The 22,321-nt window shown below is 38.4% G+C and overlaps 2 protein-coding genes across 4 annotated transcripts in view; one reads left to right on the forward strand and one right to left on the reverse strand.

Annotated features, from left to right (window-relative positions):
* Positions 1 to 85: 85 nt before the first annotated feature.
* LOC141788213 (calcium/calmodulin-dependent protein kinase type 1D-like) lies at positions 86 to 20,215 on the reverse strand. The gene is made up of 14 exons (XM_074667091.1): positions 20,164 to 20,215; positions 16,242 to 16,432; positions 14,149 to 14,260; positions 9,274 to 9,399; positions 8,254 to 8,328; positions 6,823 to 6,961; positions 6,159 to 6,282; positions 5,827 to 5,902; positions 5,344 to 5,456; positions 3,367 to 3,445; positions 3,175 to 3,262; positions 2,632 to 2,897; positions 880 to 976; positions 86 to 783 (listed from the first exon to the last, which is right to left on the reverse strand). Exons 3-13 carry the CDS (start codon positions 14,232 to 14,234, stop codon positions 913 to 915), a joined length of 1,236 nt encoding a protein of 411 aa, XP_074523192.1. The 5' UTR covers positions 14,235 to 14,260; positions 16,242 to 16,432; positions 20,164 to 20,215; the 3' UTR covers positions 86 to 783; positions 880 to 912.
* usp48 (ubiquitin specific peptidase 48) overlaps positions 19,732 to 22,321 on the forward strand; it is a 14,919-nt gene continuing 12,329 nt past the window's right edge. The window contains exons 1-4 of one of the 3 annotated variants that reach the window (XM_074667078.1): positions 19,732 to 19,811; positions 20,338 to 20,475; positions 21,705 to 21,825; positions 21,927 to 22,068. In XM_074667078.1, the coding sequence (XP_074523179.1) occupies positions 20,342 to 20,475; positions 21,705 to 21,825; positions 21,927 to 22,068 (397 nt within the window). In that variant the 5' untranslated portion in view covers positions 19,732 to 19,811; positions 20,338 to 20,341. Of the gene's footprint in view, positions 19,897 to 19,989; positions 20,074 to 20,337; positions 20,476 to 21,704; positions 21,826 to 21,926; positions 22,069 to 22,321 lie in introns of those variants that run through there. The other 2 variants (XM_074667069.1, XM_074667060.1) reach the window with 2 other exon arrangements.

Genomic DNA, 22,321 nt, shown 5'->3' on the forward strand with positions numbered 1-22,321 from the left:
GTCAATTCTTTCTGATTGCTGTGTAAAACTTATTGCAGTCACCAAAACCCACAAAAAGCTGGACAACTATTTACAACACCCAGGATATAATACATTTAAAAAAACATCTGTCACTACAATAATGACTTCAGAATCACACATAACATGACCATTGTTGACAGCATTTTGACAGTTTGTGGCACTTAATGAGTTCTTTTTTTTTTTTTTAACAAGTCAGCAGCTTCTGTGCACGTCACCCAAACACAGCAGACACCAGGTCGCTGCAAATCAGTGACTCCACCTCAGAGTAAAGTTTAATCTCATGGACAAAAATAATCTCCATCCCGTGTAGTGTCACAGTGTCCAGCAGTGAATAAACAAAGACAGCATCTTAATGAAGAGATAAATAAAACAGTGCACAGCCAGGTCAATCTTAAAACAAAGCTTTCACACTGCTTTCACAATGTCAGCTACATCTATGGAAAACAAATACATGGTGTGTATATGTACATATACAGAATAAATATATGGTTAATATATACGAGGTGTTCATAGTAGTATACAATCCATAAATTGTGAAAATAAATGTGCTCAGAACAGCTTTTTAGAAAGTGAATTCCTTCATGTGTCTGTTTATGTGGTCTGACTCCATTGAGACAGACGTTTCTGACAGTGTAGACACCGTGTGCATCTGTCCGTGCTGTTTCTGTAGCCGAGGACCACAAAAGACATGAAAAGCTGAGCTTTAGATGTACCAACGGCTTCATACCAAGACGGATGAGTGCCATACATCCAGAAGATCATCTGGAGACAGAAAGTGTCAAAAATCAGCAACAGACTCAAGCTCGTCCCGTAGAAATCAACATGTGTGTCCAAGATGAGGAAGAAATATCACTTCACCTGCATGAGAGTCATCTCAGCTCAGCCAGCCAATCACATCACAGAACACACTCCAGACTGGATGGGTTGGTCCTTGCTCTCAGCAGCAGTATTCACCCTGCAAATCAATACAACACAAGAAATCATTCAAACTGCACCAGGAGGAAGAACAGGAAGTCACAACAGCAGACTTGTGATATTTGATCCACGTACAGAAAACCACGATACAGAGGAAGCAACTGACTCATTTTGAGATTTCCAAGGATGTGTACCATCAGTTAAATTGTTGTTTACATCCATCAGTGAATCCCAGAAAGCAATCCCTGCTCTGAAGAGGTGGAGAGTATGTGTAAAATACCAACAGGGAAAAAAAAGGTTTGAAAATAATTTTGACCCCCATGCATCACTGAAGCATTAGTTTAGTATAAAATGTGAACGCTTGCACCAAATTGCTGATACATAGAGTTTGTTCAAGCACCAAAGGCTTTGATCCAACAACCATTTTCCGGATTTTGCCATCAACTTAAATTATTTTTTTTAATTTGATTTCTAAAATATTATTTTATTTTTTACCACTCGTGTTTTTTGTTGTTATGTGTAAGAAACCATTTATGAACACTGAAGATGACGACCAGTTGTAATGAGAGAGCAGCCTGTGAAGGCAATGAGATCGAGGTCCTCAATAAAGAGGAAGCACGGCCTGAAGAGAAGCTAAACTAAATGTAGAATGGGATTTTTTTTGGGGGGTGCTGAGGGGAAATAAGGAATATGTCTCGGCTATTGTAAATACCTGAACCTTTTTTTATATTTGTGTGTATATTTGCTTTTGAAAAATATTCATCCCCATTTTTAATATAATTTTATAAATTATATTTAGACTCAGTCAGGGAAAATCCTGTAAATAATTTCATTTGAAAATATGCACTAAAAATGTTTGCATGCATGTCCGCTTATAACAAAACAAAATGTTTAATATCTTTACATGTGTATGACCAGGTAAATACAGTTAATAGAAATTCACAAATATTCCTTTAAATTCCTGTTATTTTCTAAAAATTCCCCAAAGGAAGTTAGGGTTAGGTTAGAAAATTCTCTGAATTTTGCTACCCTTTGTACAACACATAACTAAAAGAGCCCTCGTTTGCATTTTAAACAGTAAACCTTTCTTGTCGCTGAGTATTACGAAGCTGAAAAAAGCAGGACAAAAAGTTTAGCAAGAGAAAGAATGAAAAACGAAATGAATCTCTCAAATTTCTTTGATTAACCTGCTATATTTCTTTAATCTATATTACACACATTAGTGTAAGTTTGCTTTTCAGAGGGATCTTTCAGGCGTAGATACAGTGCAATCATTTGTGGGGTACCTCAAGGCTCTATACTTGGACCACTCTTCTAATTTAAACCATCTACTAAATGTGTCAGACAAAGTCCTGCTAATACATTTTCAGATACATTTATCTCACTCTTTCATCCTGATTTATTAATACCTGAGTGAGTAGCATGAAAATCTAATGAATGAAGAATTTATTCACTTAAATGCACTAAATTTCAAGGGTACTATTCCATAATAAAAAAAAAAAACCTGTCCCACTGCTCCATGGTTAAGAAAAATCTTAGCATAGATGACTCAATCTGTATTTGCTAAAAAATCACTGCCCCTGAGATGCCCTCTTCTCCAATAGCAACAGAATAGAACAGCATTGAATAGAATAGAATAGAATAGAATAGAATAGAATAGAATAGAATAGAATAGAATAGAATAGAAGCTCTCACCTCTTTGATGGCCTGAGAGACTCATCGCTCCCCGAGCTGACCGCCCTGTCATCATCTGTCAGATCAGGATTACTGCCTGATACCAGTGGATTCCCATTCGGGTCGGTGAGAGCGTCAGCCTCATCAAAGCAGGGCTCCAGAGCCTCAAGGTCATCCTGACAGGGTGACTGTCCAGCAATGTCAGGCGTGGAGCAGGGGGAGGGCGAGGAATCACTCTGGGACAGTTTCTTCATGTGGTGGATCACTGAGGCTGCATTGAACGCTTGCTGTTGGGAAATGTTCACAGATGGTTATACTAGTGCAGCCTGTCGCATGTTGAACATGATGCAAGATAAGAGTCATAAAGTTTTGCTCATGCTGCAGCTACTGTTGGAGTTTTATTTGGCGCTACAGCTTTGTTGACACACCGGCTTGCCACATTATTTTTATTTCACCAGAAAATCCTCCAACAGTTGAGGTGATTGTTGTGGAAATAGGTTGAAGACAGTTTATCAAAATGCAGCACAGTTAGAAAAAAGGGAAGAATTGTAAAGTGACGCCCACCTTCCACCTGGATTTGGCAAAGTTTTTCTCCAGCTGTTCACAGACTGACTGATAAATGTCGACGTCTTTCGCTGCGTTTTCAGCAATCCTGCAAAAATAAAATAATGACATGAGTTAATTTGGGATTAAAACATTCTGCATTAAATGTGTCTGGGTGTGTTTATGTGTGGATGTAGAGAGGAAATGACCGACCAGGGGTGTCTGAGAGCCTGTTCAGTGAGGAAGCGCTTGCTGGGGTTCTTCTCCATCATGTTTCTGATGAAGTCTTTGGCTGTCGAGAGAAAACATGAAGATCTGAGTATAAACAACCTGCTGCAGCCATATCATAAACACCTTGGACAACACACACCTACAGTAACAGAACAGATGTTCCCATTGTACACAACAGCTGTAATGTTACACACTGAGGTACCTGTTCCTCTTCTTCAACTTGAATACAAACTCTAAATCCTCACAAGTAACATGCAAAATGCAACAAATAACAAAATAATGAAGTACAATAGTTCAACATTGCTAATATTTATATATTATAAATCCAGCTGCACCAGTACTGTGAGTCTGAGGGAGGTAAAAGTTAAATCATTCTGTCATTCAGTGTCTGTCTAAAATATTCTGCTTTTTTGGAGCCATTATTTACAAAATGACTACCAACTTCTTAAAACAAAATGTTTCCTTTTTTAAAAATGGAGCAATAAGTAAGGGTACTTTTCCCCCATTCAAACAATCAAACTACTTTTTTACAACTACTGGGGTCACCCCCTACTGGCTATTCAGATAAGTGCAGCATCACTGGGACATTTTCCCATCGTGTCTTTTAAAACCCCAAGGCTTTTCCCATTGGGGTAGGCAGGGTTGGCAGTCCTGCATAAAAGCATAAATTTGAATGTAGCATCTCGTCAGGACTCCTCCTCCCCCTCCCCTTGGAGCACCTTCAAAGCAACGCCCCCGCTCACATGGTCGAGCGCTGCTGATTCACAACTATGATTGCAAATGACTGAAAGACGAACTCAGCACATCATTTTATGTTTTGCACTACATCAAGTCATGTCTCATTTAGAGGTAAGGAAACACCAAAACATTAAAAAGTAAAGCTAAAAAACAAATAAACTAATGTGACTATAGTTAGTACTCTCAACTGTCATGCTAGAATCGTCCACTTTTACCTGTGACATGATATCAGGAGTAAAACTATAATACAAATAGTACATGTACATTTTCTCTCGGACTTACTAAATATCAATTTCTTTTTTTTTGCCTGTCAGAGCCCCTGTGGTGTGAGTCAGGAACACGCACTGAATCAGGGGCAGTGCGCGTCGGTGAAATGTACGCGCAGGAGGAGGGCAAAACGGCAGGATGGGCCTTGATTGGTTTAACAGATTGGATTCTAATCAATGTGATTGGCTGATGTTTTCCTGGGTTTTCTCCTGCTGTAGATAGCGGATATTATTCGTTCTCATTTAAGAACACAGCATGTATTGCTTGCCATCTGGAAATATAGACTATTTTAACCATCATAATAAATAAATAATAAATATATATGTATCTAAATCAAACTACCAATTATACCTTTAACATACAGTCTGTGATTTCTCTGAATGGGACCTAAGTTGCAGTGATTGGCAAATAAAATAGAAATGTTTCTTTAAATTCTTGCGTTTTTATTTCCCCCAAACTCTTCCAGAAGTTTCACTCCTGCCCTTTTATTTGGGTCTTTCCTAGAAGCAGTTAAACCCTTCATGCTCTCTTTAGGTTAGGGAGTCTTTAGCTTAATGCCTCCTCCTTTAATCCTCCAGGCAGGCAAGCGCTGAACTTTCCTTATTTAGTATCGATTGTGACCATAAATGACCTAATCCAGGTCACACCGCTGTAGCTCTCCTGAAGAGGTGATGTAATGAGGCACGCTGGCCTGAATAAGGTTAAGCTCAAAGGATAATAGAAAGAATACAGAGCTACACTTAGCCAATACAGAGGTTCGCTAAACAGCAACTTCTTTTTGGACACAGCTTATGTCAGCATCCGAATGCAGCAGTTATAGCTGTCCAAATTCACTCTAAACCCTGAGACAAAATATTTGGTCTCATACCAAACCTCAGTGGCATATATGACATTATCATATCAAAATTACAAAAAAAGTTTTAATGGAAACAGAAGATTTTACTCTTGTCTTACCTGACTCAGAGATTTCATCCCAGAAGGGTGAATGAAACGCGTACTCCGCTCTCATGATCTTTGAGTACAGACGAGTCTCGTTTTCTTCAAAGAAAGGAGGGTAGCCACAGAGCCTGTGACACAGAGACAACACACATACTCAGCTAAAACTTTTATAGACCCCCTTGCTGGGTTTCTTTACTTTATGAAATAAGTCTGAAAAGGATTACATAGAAACCAGAGAAAAAGATTAGGAAAACAACCTCCAGAAAGACAAATACACAGAATCTATGAGTACCAGACAAAAAAAAAATGTTTTACAGAAGTCATTTCAGGCACGCAACGTTTAGTTTCAGTCTACTTTGACCATAACACATCAAACTAAAACTTTAAGACTGATCTATTTTCTGAATAAATTCTATCCTGAAGTCTAGCGGCTGGAGAATTTGTTTTTTCTTGTGTCTGACACAGATTGTATTTGTTTAAGAAAATGTATGTACTCACAGGATGTAAGTGATAACTCCAATGGACCAGCAGTCCACTGCTTTGCTGTAGGGTCTCTGTGCCAAAACCTCAGGGGCTGCAGGAAAAACAGCAACACTGGCTTTAATACAGGTGCAACAAGAGCTGCCTACAAACCAGTACTGCAGGTGCAGAATGAATGCAGCTTCAGAGCTTAACTTGGTGCCATCAATACAAACTTGCCTCTGTCTTCATAGCAGTAAAAGAAATGATCATTAATTCTTAGCTCCAAACTTACAAACTAACCCAGGTTTAAACAGCAGGAGAGTCGTGTGGATAAAGATGGAGGTGTTTGCTCCTCCTGGTTCACTCACCTACGTATCCTGGTGTACCACAGGCTGTGGACATGACACCTTGCTCCACTGTTTTCGACAGACCAAAGTCACTGATCATGATCTTTGCATTCTCATCTGTGTTGTAGTACAGCAGGTTCTCAGGCTGCACAGACACAAAGACACAAAGACAGAAATAGGAAAGGTGAAGATCTGCCTTGGTCACGAGATGGCAACAACATCCAGGGAAAGATGTAAACAAACAAAACTGGTAACCTGAAATAAAGACACTAGATTGATAATTTTCATCAATAAAATGCTAGCAACAGCTTAGAAAGGCCATGAAAAAAGGAAACTTAACATGGTGGTAGTACACTACGCTCTGTGCTCAGTGTCACTGATCTACGGCTGATGTTTCACATGCAGCCCTGCTGAGCTGATCCTTACTTCATGACCTCAAATCACCTTGGTTATAAAGTTCTGCATCAATTTAATTAAAAGTCAGGAGTTCAACAAAAGATGTTGTCCAAAAAGAAAGTAACTTGAATTCTCACTGAAAATAACGTACCTTAATGACAAAAGAAACATTTGAAAGAAATCTCTTGTTCAGTCTTCCAGTGTTGAAAGTCTGACTTAAATATTATCCAGTCATTTAGAAACAGACATCAGATAAAATAATCCTACTTACAGTGTTTCTGTGTCTTACCTTCAGGTCTCTGTGTACGATGCTGTTTTGGTGCAGATAGCTGACGGCCTGCAGCACCTGGCTGATCACTCTGCTGGCATCCTTCTCTGTGTAAACCCCTTTGTCTATAATACGATCAAACAGCTCCCCACCCGAAACCCTGCAAACACACAAACAGCTCATCGTCACTGCTCATCTTTCTAAGACCCTTTCTGATAATGTTAAACATTAAATTCAGCTGAGCAAAGCTTTTATAATTTCACCGCTGTGGAGATATTCTGTTTCCTATATGAAATAAAAAGTTAAGTTCAATTTAAGTTAGCTTTTAGCTCTTAAGTTGGTCCAGCTGTTAAAAAAAAACAACTGAAAATTTGAGGTTTTCAATTTTTTACCCATTCAAATATTACGCCATAGATCAATGTTGATGCAGAAAAATATTTATTTTTACTTATTAAGGGAATGGATGATACTTCAGGCTTAAAGGAGAATTTAAGGATGTTACACAGAGGCTGTATCCGTAAAACTCTCTGTCTGAACTCTGAAGTTAACATTAAGAAGATTAACTTTGTGCTAGCAGTCACTTTGGATTTTTGTTGGTAGAAAAACAATGTTTGATTTGATTACTTAAAGAGGAATTAAATGTTGCCACTTTGTGGTGTGTTTTTCTATAATTAAAGAATTACATGTAACTGTAATATATATGCACTACTTTACTGTTAATAGATGTGATAAGTGCAGACAGAGGGGGTAACCCCTTTAACTTCCCTGTAAAGGAAACCTGGACTCACCTCTGGTTGTAGGATTACAAAAGAAAGTTTGAAACAAGCTTTACTTTAATCTCCAATCACAGAGGAATACCCAAAGTGAAATGAGGATTTATAATTCATCTAATTAATCTCATTTAACTTCCTGGTAACACAATCCAACATCTATTATAACTCATCTCTCCTACCTTAGTTCATTTGACTCTGTTGGATTTTGTCATTCAATAAAAGGTAAAAACAAACATCCAAAGGGATATAAATTCATCAATCAGGAATAATCATATAATATGTTACACTGAATTAGTTAAACTTAAGGCTAAGTACAATGTAACAGAGAGCTGAGATGTATAATCCAGTGTCTGACATACCCAGGATGTTAGCTAACTGTGCGTGGCAGTGAAAGGACAGGTTAGCGGTTATTCCTAATTAAGCTAAGGCTACTTAACAACAGGAAGTTTCAGCTGTGCAATAAACTTTACAACAAGACTTTACAAGTTAAGAACTGATCATTAACTGAAAATCTATCAAACACATGTTGCTAAATACTAAAATTAAATGGGGAAGTTTCTGAGAGACAGTACCTGAATCATGACTCAGCATTTTTTTTAATGAATATTTATCATGTTTTTTTATTATCAAATTATTACATGAAACCTATCATTGTTTGAAAGAAATAAAGTTTACTCACAGTTGCATGACCAGGTAATAGTGTGTTCGGCTCTCGTAGAAATCCTCCAGTCCCACCACGTTATCGTGCTTTATCCTGAAATAATACAAAGATTAACATTAAACATAACTGTTTACGTTTTGTAGACATAATGCAAACAGTAGAGCTCCCAAACTTTATTCAGGTTTGTAAAACATAACAAAAGAATGTAAATCTGCTGCCTCACAACTGAGGATAAGCAGATCAAAGTTAAACCAGAGAATGAAAAGGGAGAGACACTCCAGAGAGGCTCAGTCCTTCAGAAGAGTGGGAAGACGTTTATCACTCTGTGAGAGACTGCGTGAGCAAACAGTTCAACATTATCAGAACAATACCCCTGAATGCAACATGGCAAAGAAGAGACACACATATGACCCTGAAGTGGAAATCACTGCATGGGCTCAAAGTTCTTCTTAAGGTCTTTAAATGCAGATTGAAACCAAACCATGCAAACATGAAAACAAAAATAACCAAGCTTGAACCGTCCGGAGCCCGTTTAAGAAAAGAGAAAACTAGACATGAACAGATCAATTAGTATTGATTTCCTTGATTTTGGGAGATCAGGGATTGGTGATCAGCCCATCCTTACATATGAAACTGATCTTGTATACCTCCGGGAAAGCCTGACAGTCATCGTTGTGTTTTGCTCTGAGACCTAAAACTCGGGACACTTTATTGGTTGTTAAAGCTAAAACATATAGATTTTATTGTTTCACAGGTTTTGTTCAATGATTTTCAATAACATAAGACTTGAACATTGAAGGTATATGCTGTCAGTTATTTTTAAAAAAATAATCTTGTTATTAGCCCAAATCTGTATCAGCAGGTCAGGCTTTTTAAAGATCGATAATCAGTGATCGGACAGAAAATTGTGATTTGTGCACCCCTAGAAAAAACTTTTCTGTTCTGGCAACATTTTTACGTTCAGAGCACCAGAAACTGGTGTAAAATATAAACAGATACACATCACTATGTGACTTTGTACATCTGTGTGTGTTTTACCTTTTCAGGACGTTGATTTCATTTTCCAGATTGCTATGAGCAAGGTGTTTCTTCTTCAAGCATTTCAGAGCGTACAGATATCCTGTTTTCTTCTCCCTCACCATGTACACATCTGAAAACGTCCCCCTGCAGGAAACACAGCAAAGGAAAAAAACTCCTCTTCTTAATTCATCTTTTTGTAAAAAAAAAACAAAAACTGAGGTGTCTGGCTTTTTGGGTAACAATACCGCAGCTCTAGTTTTTACCCAATTGATTTATGCTGATGTTAACTGATTGTGCATGTTATCAGTCAGATAAAATCCTTTAAGTCTGTTGTTTACATCAAACAACCTACTAAGACGTAAGACAGCAGTTGGGGTCTAAAACAGGATTTCTTCACATTAACCCTGTGTAACCCAGACAGATCAGGAAAATGTTGGCTTGAATTCAACGTGACGTCTCTGTAGGCGGAAATGCATTAAGGGTTTATTTCTACATTCTCACAGCTGAATCCAGCATTTGATAAGTGTGTCACTGTAGTTCAGTTTAGAAGTCACATACTTTAAAATCAAGGTACCAAAAGTGGTAAAATTTGCATAATCTGGTTTGTGCTATTTTATGGTATGATAAAGTGAGAAAGAGTTTGAATTTCCAGATTCTTCCTGATTTCTATATGAAAAGGTGTAAAATAGATTATATATGGCTATGTTTCCTATGTTTTAAAAACGTGACCAAAACACAAATATTTATGATATTAAAAAACACAGTAGACAAAAAAATGATTAAATTAATCTAAGGAAAAGATTTTTACTGACTTCTTACAGAAATAGATCAACGTGCAGCATGTCCTTACAGATCTAAAGTACCAGATGTGTCGACTCAGACACGTTTGTACCTCATGTTTGTACGAACACACACCTGCACCTGCTCCTGCTTCTACCACCACACCCTCCAATACATCCAGAACAGCCTCACACCAATATAGTCAGTCAGACTCCTAATCCTATAATGAAGTGGTGCTAGGATGTTCTCGCTGCTGCTCTGACGTAAGCGCTCAGTAACCTCCTCACACACATGCAAGCGCGCACACACGCACACGCACACGCACACACTCAGAGGAGCTTGACTCATTCACAGGCAGTCGAAGACGGAGAGCTTTAAGTAGCTTTCAGGCTGCGGGACAGCTCTGTGGGAGTGACACCTCCTGTTAGCGTAGCACACACCTGTTACAGGTCAGCGTACTGAGACGTTAGATAATACACTAGAAACTAAAAAAATGACATTATTTCTTGACAACAAATATATATGAAGGCCCAGAGCTCCTACAAAAGTGATCATGTTTATCTTTTGCATCCAAAGCAGCACATGCACACATATCAACCTGTGTTCACAAGATAAAAACTTGTTTAGAAATTTTTCCCTTGCATAAGGACATAAATATTTTCTGTTGGCTCCATTTTCTACGGATAAAAGCTAGAGTGTGCTGTGTCACTTTGCAGTTATAGGAAGCTAAAGACAACGCTTCAACAATGATCGGGCTCCTGCCTACCTGGGGTCCCTCATCCAGGTCTCCACTCCCTCTCGCCCACTATGCTCTGCTTATAAAAGACGCCTGGTGCTCCCAGCCCAGCGCGGCTCCAAATCTCCCACCAGACTTATCTCCTCTGTTGTGCCCAAATGGTGGCATGAATTACCTAACGTTATACGATCCACAGAACCCCTTCCTACTTTAAGAGGTGTCTGAAAACTTATCTGTTCAGGGAACACTTGTGCACCTAGTCTGACCCTTCTCCTCTTGCCCTCACGGGTAGAATGAGTCAGTAGGTCTAAGACTCAGCTCTTGTGATTTTCAGAACTACTACTGAATTCTGCTGATTAAGAAGATTGAGGTATACTGTTGCAGCAATTTATTGTGGTTTGTTGGCTTGTTGATTATTTTGACGCATTATTAACACACAAGCTCTATGATAATGATCCTCAACTTGTCAAAGGAAATCAGGAGGTGGTTTTGAAGTAACATCGTAGAGGGCAACCTGAAACAAACCTCCTTAAGCAGAAATAGATAAACAAGTCTAATGAATGACAAGTCCAGCTTCAAAGCTCTTCCAGATGGCTCTCTCAACAAGACCTAAGTTGTTTGTATTTACCATCAACGTGTACCGATTGACCAGCAGAGTACGTCTGATCTCTAACACTGATGCCCTTTTCCCCTTCGTTTAGTCCAGGCGTCTCTCCTGTGTGAGGTCAGACACAACCACACCAGGCTCATGTGCACACTGGCAGTGCCCACAGACTGAATTTGACCTCTCAAAGAACCATCATGAATCATGATCTCAATATTTTGGTCCATACTGGGACTAGCTCCACAGCAAAGTCCCTACAGGCTGAGCTACTGCCAATCCCATGTCCTCAAAAATGAGATTTGATTTGAAATAACATCAACAGAAGTGTGGCTTTATGTTTACAGGGCATACTGTTAAAAGAGGATTACATTTCTTTAAGATAAAAACCAAATGAGGCACAAGCGAAGAACCTTTGCTTTCATACGTTTCCCATGACTGATAAATTGACTTTGACAGGTTCAATTGGTGGAATGCCCCTTTAAGTCAAAAACACATGCTTAAAGAGAATGTGTTTTTGCTAACAGCAATCCAAGCTGAAGCTCTGATTTTTTGCCGTCTAACCCCACACAGTGTCAGTATTGATAGCACGGCTGGTGGAGCTGAATGAACTACATTCTGTCTTCCAACAGGTTAACAATGTCATGTCCCTCTTTAGCGGGCTCAGCTATGAGTGGATTACACAGACTGTCAGAGGCTCCATTGACAAAACAGAGTCTCAGAGAGCTCAGGAAAGGCTTATCCTCACCATGCAGACCTACCTGAGCAGGACAGACAGAGGTCCACTGATACACCGCTGAATTTATGGACAGCCACAGAAAACTAGATGAATGCTGCCAAGACATCTTCATGTGCCCCACATCTGTCATCATTCTCTACCCTATGTTCCCTTCATTCACATGAAAGCTGTGTAAAACTTAAAGCTGCACAAAGTTTAAAGAGTGCTTTCTGCATTTATGACAAAAAGCTGCAGTAAAAGTTCAGTCAGGAGGACCTAACGCTGAACGCTGTGCGCACTCCTCCATGCATGAGAACTTCTCTGCTGTCTTTCTTTGATATATGACTCTCTCAACCTCCTTCCCATCGTTGCCCAGTCTTCATAGTTTCATCAGCCGTCTTCATCGTGACCGCAGCCTGGGTCATTATCACCATCCCTCCATTGTTACTCTGTCTCAGTTTCTTCAGCTTTATCTCATCAGCCTCAGGTGACCTCTTTGGCTGACACCTCTGTGTCTACCATCTGGACTGCACAGGGGGACAGATTATTACTGCACCACAGCAGACCTTCTGTGGTCAATCTATCTTCCTGTGGTGTTCATTCACTAAAACGATCTAGATAGAGGGTCTACCACATGATTCTGGTCCTGAATTTTCCCAGAGATTTAACAGCAAGGGTATCCATGGAGGAGTATGGGGTTAATGCAGGTATAGCCTTGAGTCGACCCAAGGTGAGATCTGACAGAGGAGGACCTTTTTGTTCACATCTTAATCCAAAACTTGACATGTTTTCACTTTTGTTGCGCCTGTGAGGATTGAAGCTCTAGATCAGGTGCACTCTTCTCCAGCCTCACCCAGTGGAGCCACCTGTATATGAATCCTGTTCAGGGACCATGAGGGGCTAGAGAGACGGAGATAGCAGCATCCTATGAGCCTTCAGGCTAGGCGTCATGGCCCGTTGCTCAATATCACATCATCTTTGTAAAAATAAATGTTCATCTTAACTTAGTACCTTCTCTCTCCTGGTTGGACATTTCTAAAAACAGTTTGATCCAATGAAAAATGGAAAAAGGACGCAGCTGGGTACAAATTATTGGACGAGAAAGACAGTTTGTTGATGATCTGTTGCTTTGCATTAAAAAATAAATCAGAGGAACATGAAATGTCTGCAAGATTAAACCCAGTCATTTTTCATACAACCACAAAGGAAAGATAAACCTGATGAACAAACCCAGCATCATCTGAGTCGGCTGTCTCTTTTCTAGCGATAGACTGCTCATCCGCCGGGCCAATTAACGGGGCCAATATTTGGCATTTTGGGGCATATCGGCATTTGCCTTTTTCTTAATCCAATATAAAACCCATTTGAAACTGTGTTGTTTTGGCTCTGATGTTTCTCTGCACAGAATTTCTCCCTGTCTACACTATGGAAGCCATAGATGGTCATTTAAAATCAGTCATGTAAAACCAAACAGAAAATTAATTAAAATGCATTACATGCCTGTAAAAGGCTGCACAAGCTCAATTCTGGCCAGTTTTACTGCAGTTACATAAAATTTTTTGAAAACTTTATTTATTGTAGAAAACTTTAACTTTTCATTTTTTTAAGTTTTCATTTAACTTTAAAAAACATGCTGCTAAGCCTGGGAGCTGTTTGATAAACATATGCTTGAGGGCATTTGATTACAGTTAAGTGTTGGAGTTTGTATAGTTCAAAATTTTTTACGCCAGTATTTTCACTTTGATTACAAATGAATATCAGCTTCAAATATTGGTTGTCGGCCTCCTTGCCTACTAATAATCAGTGTCGTATTGGCCCCCAAAAAATCCATATCAGTCTATCTCTACTCTTTTCCCCTTGAATCTGACATCCACAGATTAACAAAGGATGAAGAAGAACATCCTGCACAGTATGATACCAACACAGGATTAAAGTTTTGGTTTATTGATAAGCACTGTTCTTTCCAAGCCACTCTGAATAAGCACACAAAAAACAATCACAGTGTTTCTCTTCCTCACTCTCTTGTCTCAACATTATTTTAGATAAAGCTGTACTTACGATCCCATCTTCCCCTTGAACTCGAACACATCCTTGATGTTACTCGTGCTTTTTTTCCAGCTGCAGATGATCTCTTTCCGCCCCATCTCGGCTCTGACGTTGCCGTAGACTCCTGAAGAAAATATGATTGCAAGTCAATGGGATTGTTTTATGATAAAATGAAAAACCCATCAGTTTGCGGTACTTCTCACATCTCTTAGTAAAATCGCAACTTGAGATTTGAATCAAAGTCAGTCTTGTTTTGTGAAGAGAGTTTTTTGCTGGTTATGGAACAGAATTAAATTACTACATAGAGACTGTACGCTTATTTTACTTAAAGCATGTTACTACTCAGAGGTGGTGGGTGTCAAACCAGGTACAGTCATTGACCTCTTGCTGGGTGAGACTTAATTAAAAAAATACTGCTAATCTGAACATGTATGAGAAAAAAAACCATCTGCAGTTACCACTTTGTCCAGAGGGGGCGCCAAAACCAACCCAAACAGAACAATCCTCAGAGGAGCATCAACTCATTACAGCATGCTGAATCCATTTCCAGACATGCACTTTGGCAACTTTTTAGAACGAATCAGGAGCAGTGCACACAGAAAATAATTTATGTGTAGCATTGTGCTGGTGCTGAAAATTTTAAATCAGCATGCATTATTTTTTGGGTCTGTTGTTCCTCAAAAAATGAGCTGACCCTGAATTTCCCTTTGGGGATTAATAAAGTACATTTTATTCTGTTCTACTGTATCTCAAAAATTGAATTATGCCTTCAAATGAAAAGTTTGTAATTGCAGGATGTTTTGATATGCAACTTCAGAAATTTGTGAGGTTTTTACTTAGTTTTAGTCATTTTGTGTTCTGGAGAGATATTAGTGTTCCTGGCTACAGTCCAGACCAGTACAATCATAATCGCAGTGGAAGTGTATAACACCTCTCTGACCCTCATCTCTCACTGTACCACCCATTAAGGTGTCACCCACCTTCTCCTCATGTCCTGGTTACATAAACTGCTGCATGTCCAGTACTGAGTTCAGCGCTCACTTGGTAGGCTAAAGCCCGTTTGTACCTATCAGTTACACAAGCCTCAGAAAGCAGGAGGATTAGAGAGTTAAACAGCCAAGGCTAGTTAATCTCCTGTACTCCTTCCTTGTCTCTGTTGTGGGAACAGATTAGCAGGCAATTCTCAAACGGGACACAAAACTGGGTCGTTTTCTAATCTGGGGCCTCGACGGGCCAATGGTCTCTCACATCTTCAAATATATTTAAGATGGAAGCTTCAGCATTAAGCAGTTCAGTCTAACCCACAAATATGATTTTTTTTCAGCCACTCTCTTGGAAAATCAGTATCACATAAGTCTACATTCACAGGTCTCTGTGATCAGTTTCATAACATTAATACCAGTTAATTAAGCCTAAATAAAGCCTCAATTAGAAACCCTAACCTTTTCCTCATGCCCTCCTTTTCTGTCACAGATTTACATACAATGAAGCAACTATAGAATATTTTACATTCTGAATTATTTGTAGTTTTCTCTTTCAATGCTATAAGTGCACAGTCAACAAACACTTGAAATTTCTAACTTTGGTTTTGCTCTGGAAATAAAAATGCTCCTTCTGAAACTCATGTTTTAGAAACACATGAGCAACTTTACAGTGGAAAATAAAGATAAAACCAAATACAGTGAAGGGTGCAATGGTAAAAAACAGGTTTAATAACAATCACATAATTTACACAGTCCTTTTGAGCTTTTGAGCTGTATCTGTCTAATACAGGACTCCAATTCCACTGAACCCCTACTTTTTAAATGTGCAAATGTGTAAACTTCAAAGTTATATTAGCCCAGTTATTTGAGTAGCAGATATTCTTCGAGGCTATAAATGATGTCACTTACACAAAATACAGCTGACTACACGTAAAACTGTTACCAGAGACGACACCAGTGTAAGAGTTAAAATAGGAGTAGAAGCTAGTTTGCATCCTCTGAAAGTTCAGCTGGGCACAGCATTATTTCAAATAAAAAACTAAAATAATTCAAGCTCACGGATCAAGACAGGCTAGAAACAGGATTAAATTTCGGTATAAAAGTGTAATAAATGTAGTTTACCTGAGGAGCGGTGCAGAGGTGGTAGCGCCGAGGTATCCTTGGATGTACCTGGAAGCTTCTGCTGAGCTGCTGTTCACGAGCCCAGAGGGGCGGAGCTTCCTCCATTCATTAAGCCCTGCGGTTTTACAACGTGTTTCATCACTCAGGTACACTCAGAAACTGCTGGAGACCACGAGTAGAGAAAGTTTCACCTGTAAGAAAAATAAAAATTCATTTATTTGCCTTTTGTGTTAAAAAAATAAAAAAATAAAAAAAACAGGAGAGTTCCTGACTGTAGTTCGATGAAAGAATTTAATTGTCTCATCTTGTAAATCAGCTATTTTCTAATTTGATTGACATAAACATATTGATATTGTTCCAAACATCTCACAATGAAATGCACCTAAGCTAGTTTGTCGCGAGTCACTGTGTGCATAACATATTTATTCTAAACCAATCTCTGGGGCAGTTTGAATTGATCAATGCTGCAAGTGCTGTGAATTTCAAGCACTGCAGAGCAGTTTTTAGTTTATTGCTTTTTTTTTTGCATAATCTCTTATGTGATCTAACAGTGTCGCAACATTTGCTCATAGAGCCAAAACTTTTCTATAATCAAATCTGATTATAGTCTGACAGCAGATTATCTGCAAAATCCGAGGAAGTCTTGCAAGAAAAAATATAGCCTGCTTTTTTTTTTTTTTTTTGCTTATGTGAGTTTTCAGACATTCACATCTTCTGCAAACTACTTCTATGACAGCCTGCCATGCATTTATCCCGTGATAAATTTCAGTTCAATTTCTTTTTGATGCATGTTTTAGATTTCCACTGCACATGCACATGCAAGCTTAGTGTGATAAGCTGACACACATGCAGTCAGCATATTTGTAATAATGATTTCAGCACCTTAGCCTGTCACATACAGCTCTGCAGGTACAGCCTCTTTCTGATGATGCAGTGAAAGTGAGTGCTTTGGTTTCAGCAGTCACAGATGCTCAGCTGTTTAACATACTGTACATGTGCTACATGTGTTAAGCCTCATGCAGTAGATGTGAACACTAATAGGAATTTTCAACCACTAAAACCTTTTGAAATAATCATTTCAATATCCAGTTCTCTGTGCCTCACTTAAAAAGTCTGTACAGTCACTCTAAAGGTGTGCAGTGTTGCAGAAAGGACGTTTAAACACATCTAAGCTGATTATATCAGCAGCTAATGCAAAGACACAACTCAGGCCATACAAGCTTACCATTAGGTTTCATATCCGTAACCATAGTCATATAGACTATATGAGAGTTCAGACTAGAGACTAAATGAAATACATTCTTGATGCAAACATCAGAGGAAAGACTTTGGTGTTTTATGAAACAATACCAAGCTGCATCATTAATACAGATTTCGAGTATGCAGTACATTCTATGCACAAAGTTGTGAACAAATAAAAGAGAGACACTCAGTAAAGAAACCCAATATATACCACCATCTTCCCAACACCAGTGACCTTTTAATATGATATATGACCTAACACACCAATGATTTTAAACGCTATTGCTGTTAATGCCACACAATCCAGTCCAGCCCTGCCCCACATGCAAAGACCTTTTTGGAATCAGAGGCAGAAAGAAATGTTACACTGTGTCACCTAAAATAGACTGAATAACTTTTTAAACCATTTGTTTTGTTTATATATATATATATATATATATATATATATATATATATATATATATATATATATATATATATATATATATATATATATATATATATATATATATATATATATATATATAAATGGTTGTGTGTGTGTGTGTGTGTGTGTGTGTGTGTGTGTGTCTTTAGCTGATCATTGTTGGATCATTATCTGCACTAACCTTCCAGCTTGATATGTGTGTTACATCAGGAGTCACTGACATAACATTTAGATTAACAAGACTGACCCGATTACTTCACTGACTTAAGAAATGATCATAGCTTAAAGGGAAACTCAGATGCTATTTGACTTTTCACCTTTGATGTCAACTGGAGAATAACTAATGCCAATGCATTAATATCAGGTTTTACCTCTTAAGAAATACATCAAGGAGACCAGAGAGCTTCACTTCAGCAACTCATCTTAACTCAATATCAATCTCTCCGCTCTACAAGCTTGCCCCCCAAAGTGTCTAATTTGGAAGAGAAAGACATCAAGTAACAGGCAATAGCAGAGACAATGAAGTTAATGTTGCCAAGGACCTTTTTTTTATTATATTTTCTTGGTAGGTTTTTGTAGTATTAATTTTTGTTGGCGATATTTTACTTTCTTATATTTTACACAGCATGAGTAAAAGGAAAAAGCAGCAAGAAAGGTACAAGCTTTTCACCACCTGTGACAGCTTCCACCTGGTGGTGTTAGTGGTGAACTAACCTTCAGGAGAGGAAAAACATGCATCCTTGCGCTGAAATCACAACGATTAACATTTAATGATGTTAAATAGTCCCAGGTAGGTGCTAGCTAGGTTAATTTCAACCACAATAAGGGAGACAGGGAGCCACAACCTAATTTACATCTGTACACGCCATCTTGGGAGTCTACAAAGTGCAACATTGAGAAGAAGATACAATATTCTGTAACTTAATGCTGGAAAGTTGTTGTAGTCAGAAAAATCTTTTTACATTTTTTTTTAACTTTAGTAGTTTTACTCCTGCATAATTACACTTTGATTAAATCAACTGTAGTTTTATTTTAAGTTGAATGTTTTAGTACAGGTTTGACCACTGGTCCGTTGCCATAGGTTTTTTTTTTTTTTTTTTTTTCCAAGTATTATGTAGGACTTTCAAAACAGCTGTCCACCAACTATGTTGTATTTCAAAATGCTGCTGCAAAAGTCCTGACAAAAATAAAAAAGTAGGAGCACATTTCTAATGTTTTTAAATCCTTACACTTGCTACCTGTCACTCAGAAAAAAGATTCCAAAGTTTATCTGCTGGTCTATAAGTCTCTCTGTGGCTCAGCATCAAAATATATCACTGACATGCTTGCAACATATGAACGCTCTTTGACCCTAAGCACATCTTGGGCTGGCCTAAAAAGTCAGAACAAAGTACAGAGAAGATGCTCTTTGTTATTGTGCAGCCTAGACATAAGTTCCCCTTAATTTAGGCTAGCTACAACTGTGAGCACTATGATCCAAGACAACAAACATCCCTATTCTATCCTTCTCACTCAATCCTTTGATGGATGCAAAATAATCTTTGGAATTTTGTTTTATTATCTCTTAAATTAGTTTTAATGATATAAATTAGGATTTAACCAAGTTTTAATGAAATATTGTTCTCAATTTTGCTTTATTTTTCCCCTTACCCTATTATTCTTATTATTGTTTCATATATGATGTTTTAATGCCTGGTTCCTTCTTTCCTTTACTCACATATGGGTACTGTATTGGTCTTATCCTCCAGCACAGTAAGTGGCAGTACTGCGTCTTCAAGACAATTTTTCATCCGCCATGAGAACTAACAGTAGAAGAAGAATAAAACAAAGAGACGTTGCTGACGTCACGGGTTGACGTCGTGTTGATTTTGAGCGGAGAAATAATTTATTTATTAACTGACGTAAGGGCGCTAAATCTAAAATAAACCGTGAATAAAATGTGAAAATTCATGCAATATTTTGATGAAGCAGCTGCACGTATGAAAGGTTCGATTATATTTGACCTTACACAATAAAGTCGTTACGTAGCGGCAGGTAGCGTTAAATAGAAAACGCAGGAAAAATATATGCTAACGCTGCCGGTCCGGTTAGCTTCATCGTAGCTAGTGAGCTAACATTAGCATAAGGCTAGTCAGTACCTCTGATGTGACTCTGCAAATACATGTTTGTTCTACACTGTATTTTAGATATTTTTGTGTGTTCTTTGGAGTGTGGTATTTACGTTTAACAGTGAATTTGACTGCTAGTACTTACTGGCTGAGTCTTTCAGCACTTCATAGCTAGCGGAAGGTTGCTTCGTAGGAACCCAGCTATGACCTGATAACGCTCAGCCCTTGTTAGCCGACTCTGTTAGCATTCCTAGAAACAGTGCAGGGCAACAACGCTGTTTTATGGAAAACTCATACATCACTGTGGTTACTGTTGTAGGACTATGGCGCCCCGCTTACAGCTGGAGAAAGCGGCTTGGCGTTGGGTGGAATCGGTGAAACCTGAAGAAATCAGACAGGAGCATATCGAGTTAGCATATCGTGTCAATCTCCCGGCCTGCAAGAGAGGAACCTGCAGGTACACTTTCCTTATGTTCAAGCATCTGTCCCGATAACATTTTTGTCAGAGAAATACCGGCTACAAGATGTGCTGTTGATGTAACATGAATCAAAATTTATTATTGAGTGATATGATGTGCTCTGGTAGTCTAATTTGTCCCTTAGCTGATGGACAAGCACTCATAGTATGCAGCTCAACACTTGAGGTTTCAAAATGGCCTGAACGGTTTATTTCATCATCAAAACGAAAAAAAAAGATAATTTCCAAAGAATTAATTGCTGTAGTTTCCAGTTGGCAAAAATATAAATGATATTTTACGCAGTGGTGGACAAGACACTTCTTCAAAACATGCTCCTGGTCAAAAATAGCTGCAATATTGGTGAAAGTTTAAGCAGTCATATTATTAATAACCTAAATTACTTGAATAAGTGATGTTAAAAATACATAGGTATTTAAAAAACACGTTTAAACTCACACGCCAAATATTTCCAGATATACATCTACTTCATGAAGGGGCAACCAACCATAGTAAATAAAAGGCAGCTACACAGAGACAGCTTTAGTTCATTAAACTAATTTAAAGAGTAGTTAAATACAGCTTGTCATTCTCCACCACTGGTTATAACAGTTAAACAAGCATTTGACTTGTGTGTGTAAAACTTGTGTATCTACAAAAGAAATATGGCGGATGAATATCACTTTGCAGAGTTTTGCCAGCCTTGTGGAGATCAATTCTTGAAAGCTTGGTTTTAAATGTTTCTGTGGACCTGCTCCTCAGATATTTTACAGATACATAGACAAAGTTGCAAAAGATCCACCAGAGCAGCTCCAAGTGACAGTGTTTAGTTTCATTTTCAGAAACATCAGACAAATCCTGGAACTTTTCAACTGCACAAACATTTGGAAACTTCACTACTTTAAAAAAAAGTGGTTAGAGCAACAAACTTTTATTTCTTTATGGTTTTCTGTTGCTATGTCGCTCCTCAATATGTGTTACCCAGTTTCCATTCCTCTTTTCTATTTCTTATTTAACTTTCTGTTTTTATCTTTTGTTCACACAAAGGCCCTCTTTAGGGCAGGTGTTGTGAATTGCATCCACTATAAACACCATAGCCCATGCAACTGACGTCTGTGTTAAGTTTTTTTGTGTAGATTGTAAAAAAAAAATTGTTTATAAAATAAAGTTACTCTAACTACAAAGTAGTAATTGAAACTAAAGTTAACCATGGTCTGCTTTCTTTTTGTAGGAGGAACTGCAAAGGAAACCCAAACTGTCTTGTAGGTATAGGTGAACAGGCATGGCTGGGGGAGATTGATGAAAATGCTTTCCATAATATTGATGACCCAAACTCAGAGCGACGGGACAAGGTATGTCAAAGCTATTTTTTCATTCCCCCCCAAGCGCAAACATCAGAGGAGATTTGAACATTATCTAAATGTCTCTTTGATTCTGTCTCTGCTGCTTCTAGAACACATTTGTTGGCCTGACCAACCTAGGTGCTACATGCTACGTCAACACATTCCTGCAAGTGTGGTTCCACAACCTGGAGCTGCGGAGGAGCCTCTATCAGTGCCACAATTCCCGAGCCCAGGAACACAACTCCGACTCTGGTATGACTGAAATTTCAAGTATTTAAAAATATGTCATGGCATTCCCTCATTTCCTGGGCCAAATGAGCATGTTGCACCCTGTTTTGTATGTTCACTTTGTATGCACCATCAGTTAGAGATATTATGAAGGCTTCATTGTCCTCACCAGCAACATTCAGGCTCTCACTTCCTGTGCTATGTTGTCATTACTGAATATGGCTGTTTATTGTGTGCTTAAATCAGTGCTGCACGATTTGGGGAAAAGGTGCGATTT

Source organism: Halichoeres trimaculatus, unplaced genomic scaffold (genome assembly GCF_033239565.1).
Source record: "Halichoeres trimaculatus isolate MK-OKI-2021-1 unplaced genomic scaffold, fHalTri1.1 fHalTri1_scaffold_1, whole genome shotgun sequence".
Taxonomy (NCBI): Eukaryota; Metazoa; Chordata; class Actinopteri; order Labriformes; family Labridae; genus Halichoeres; species Halichoeres trimaculatus.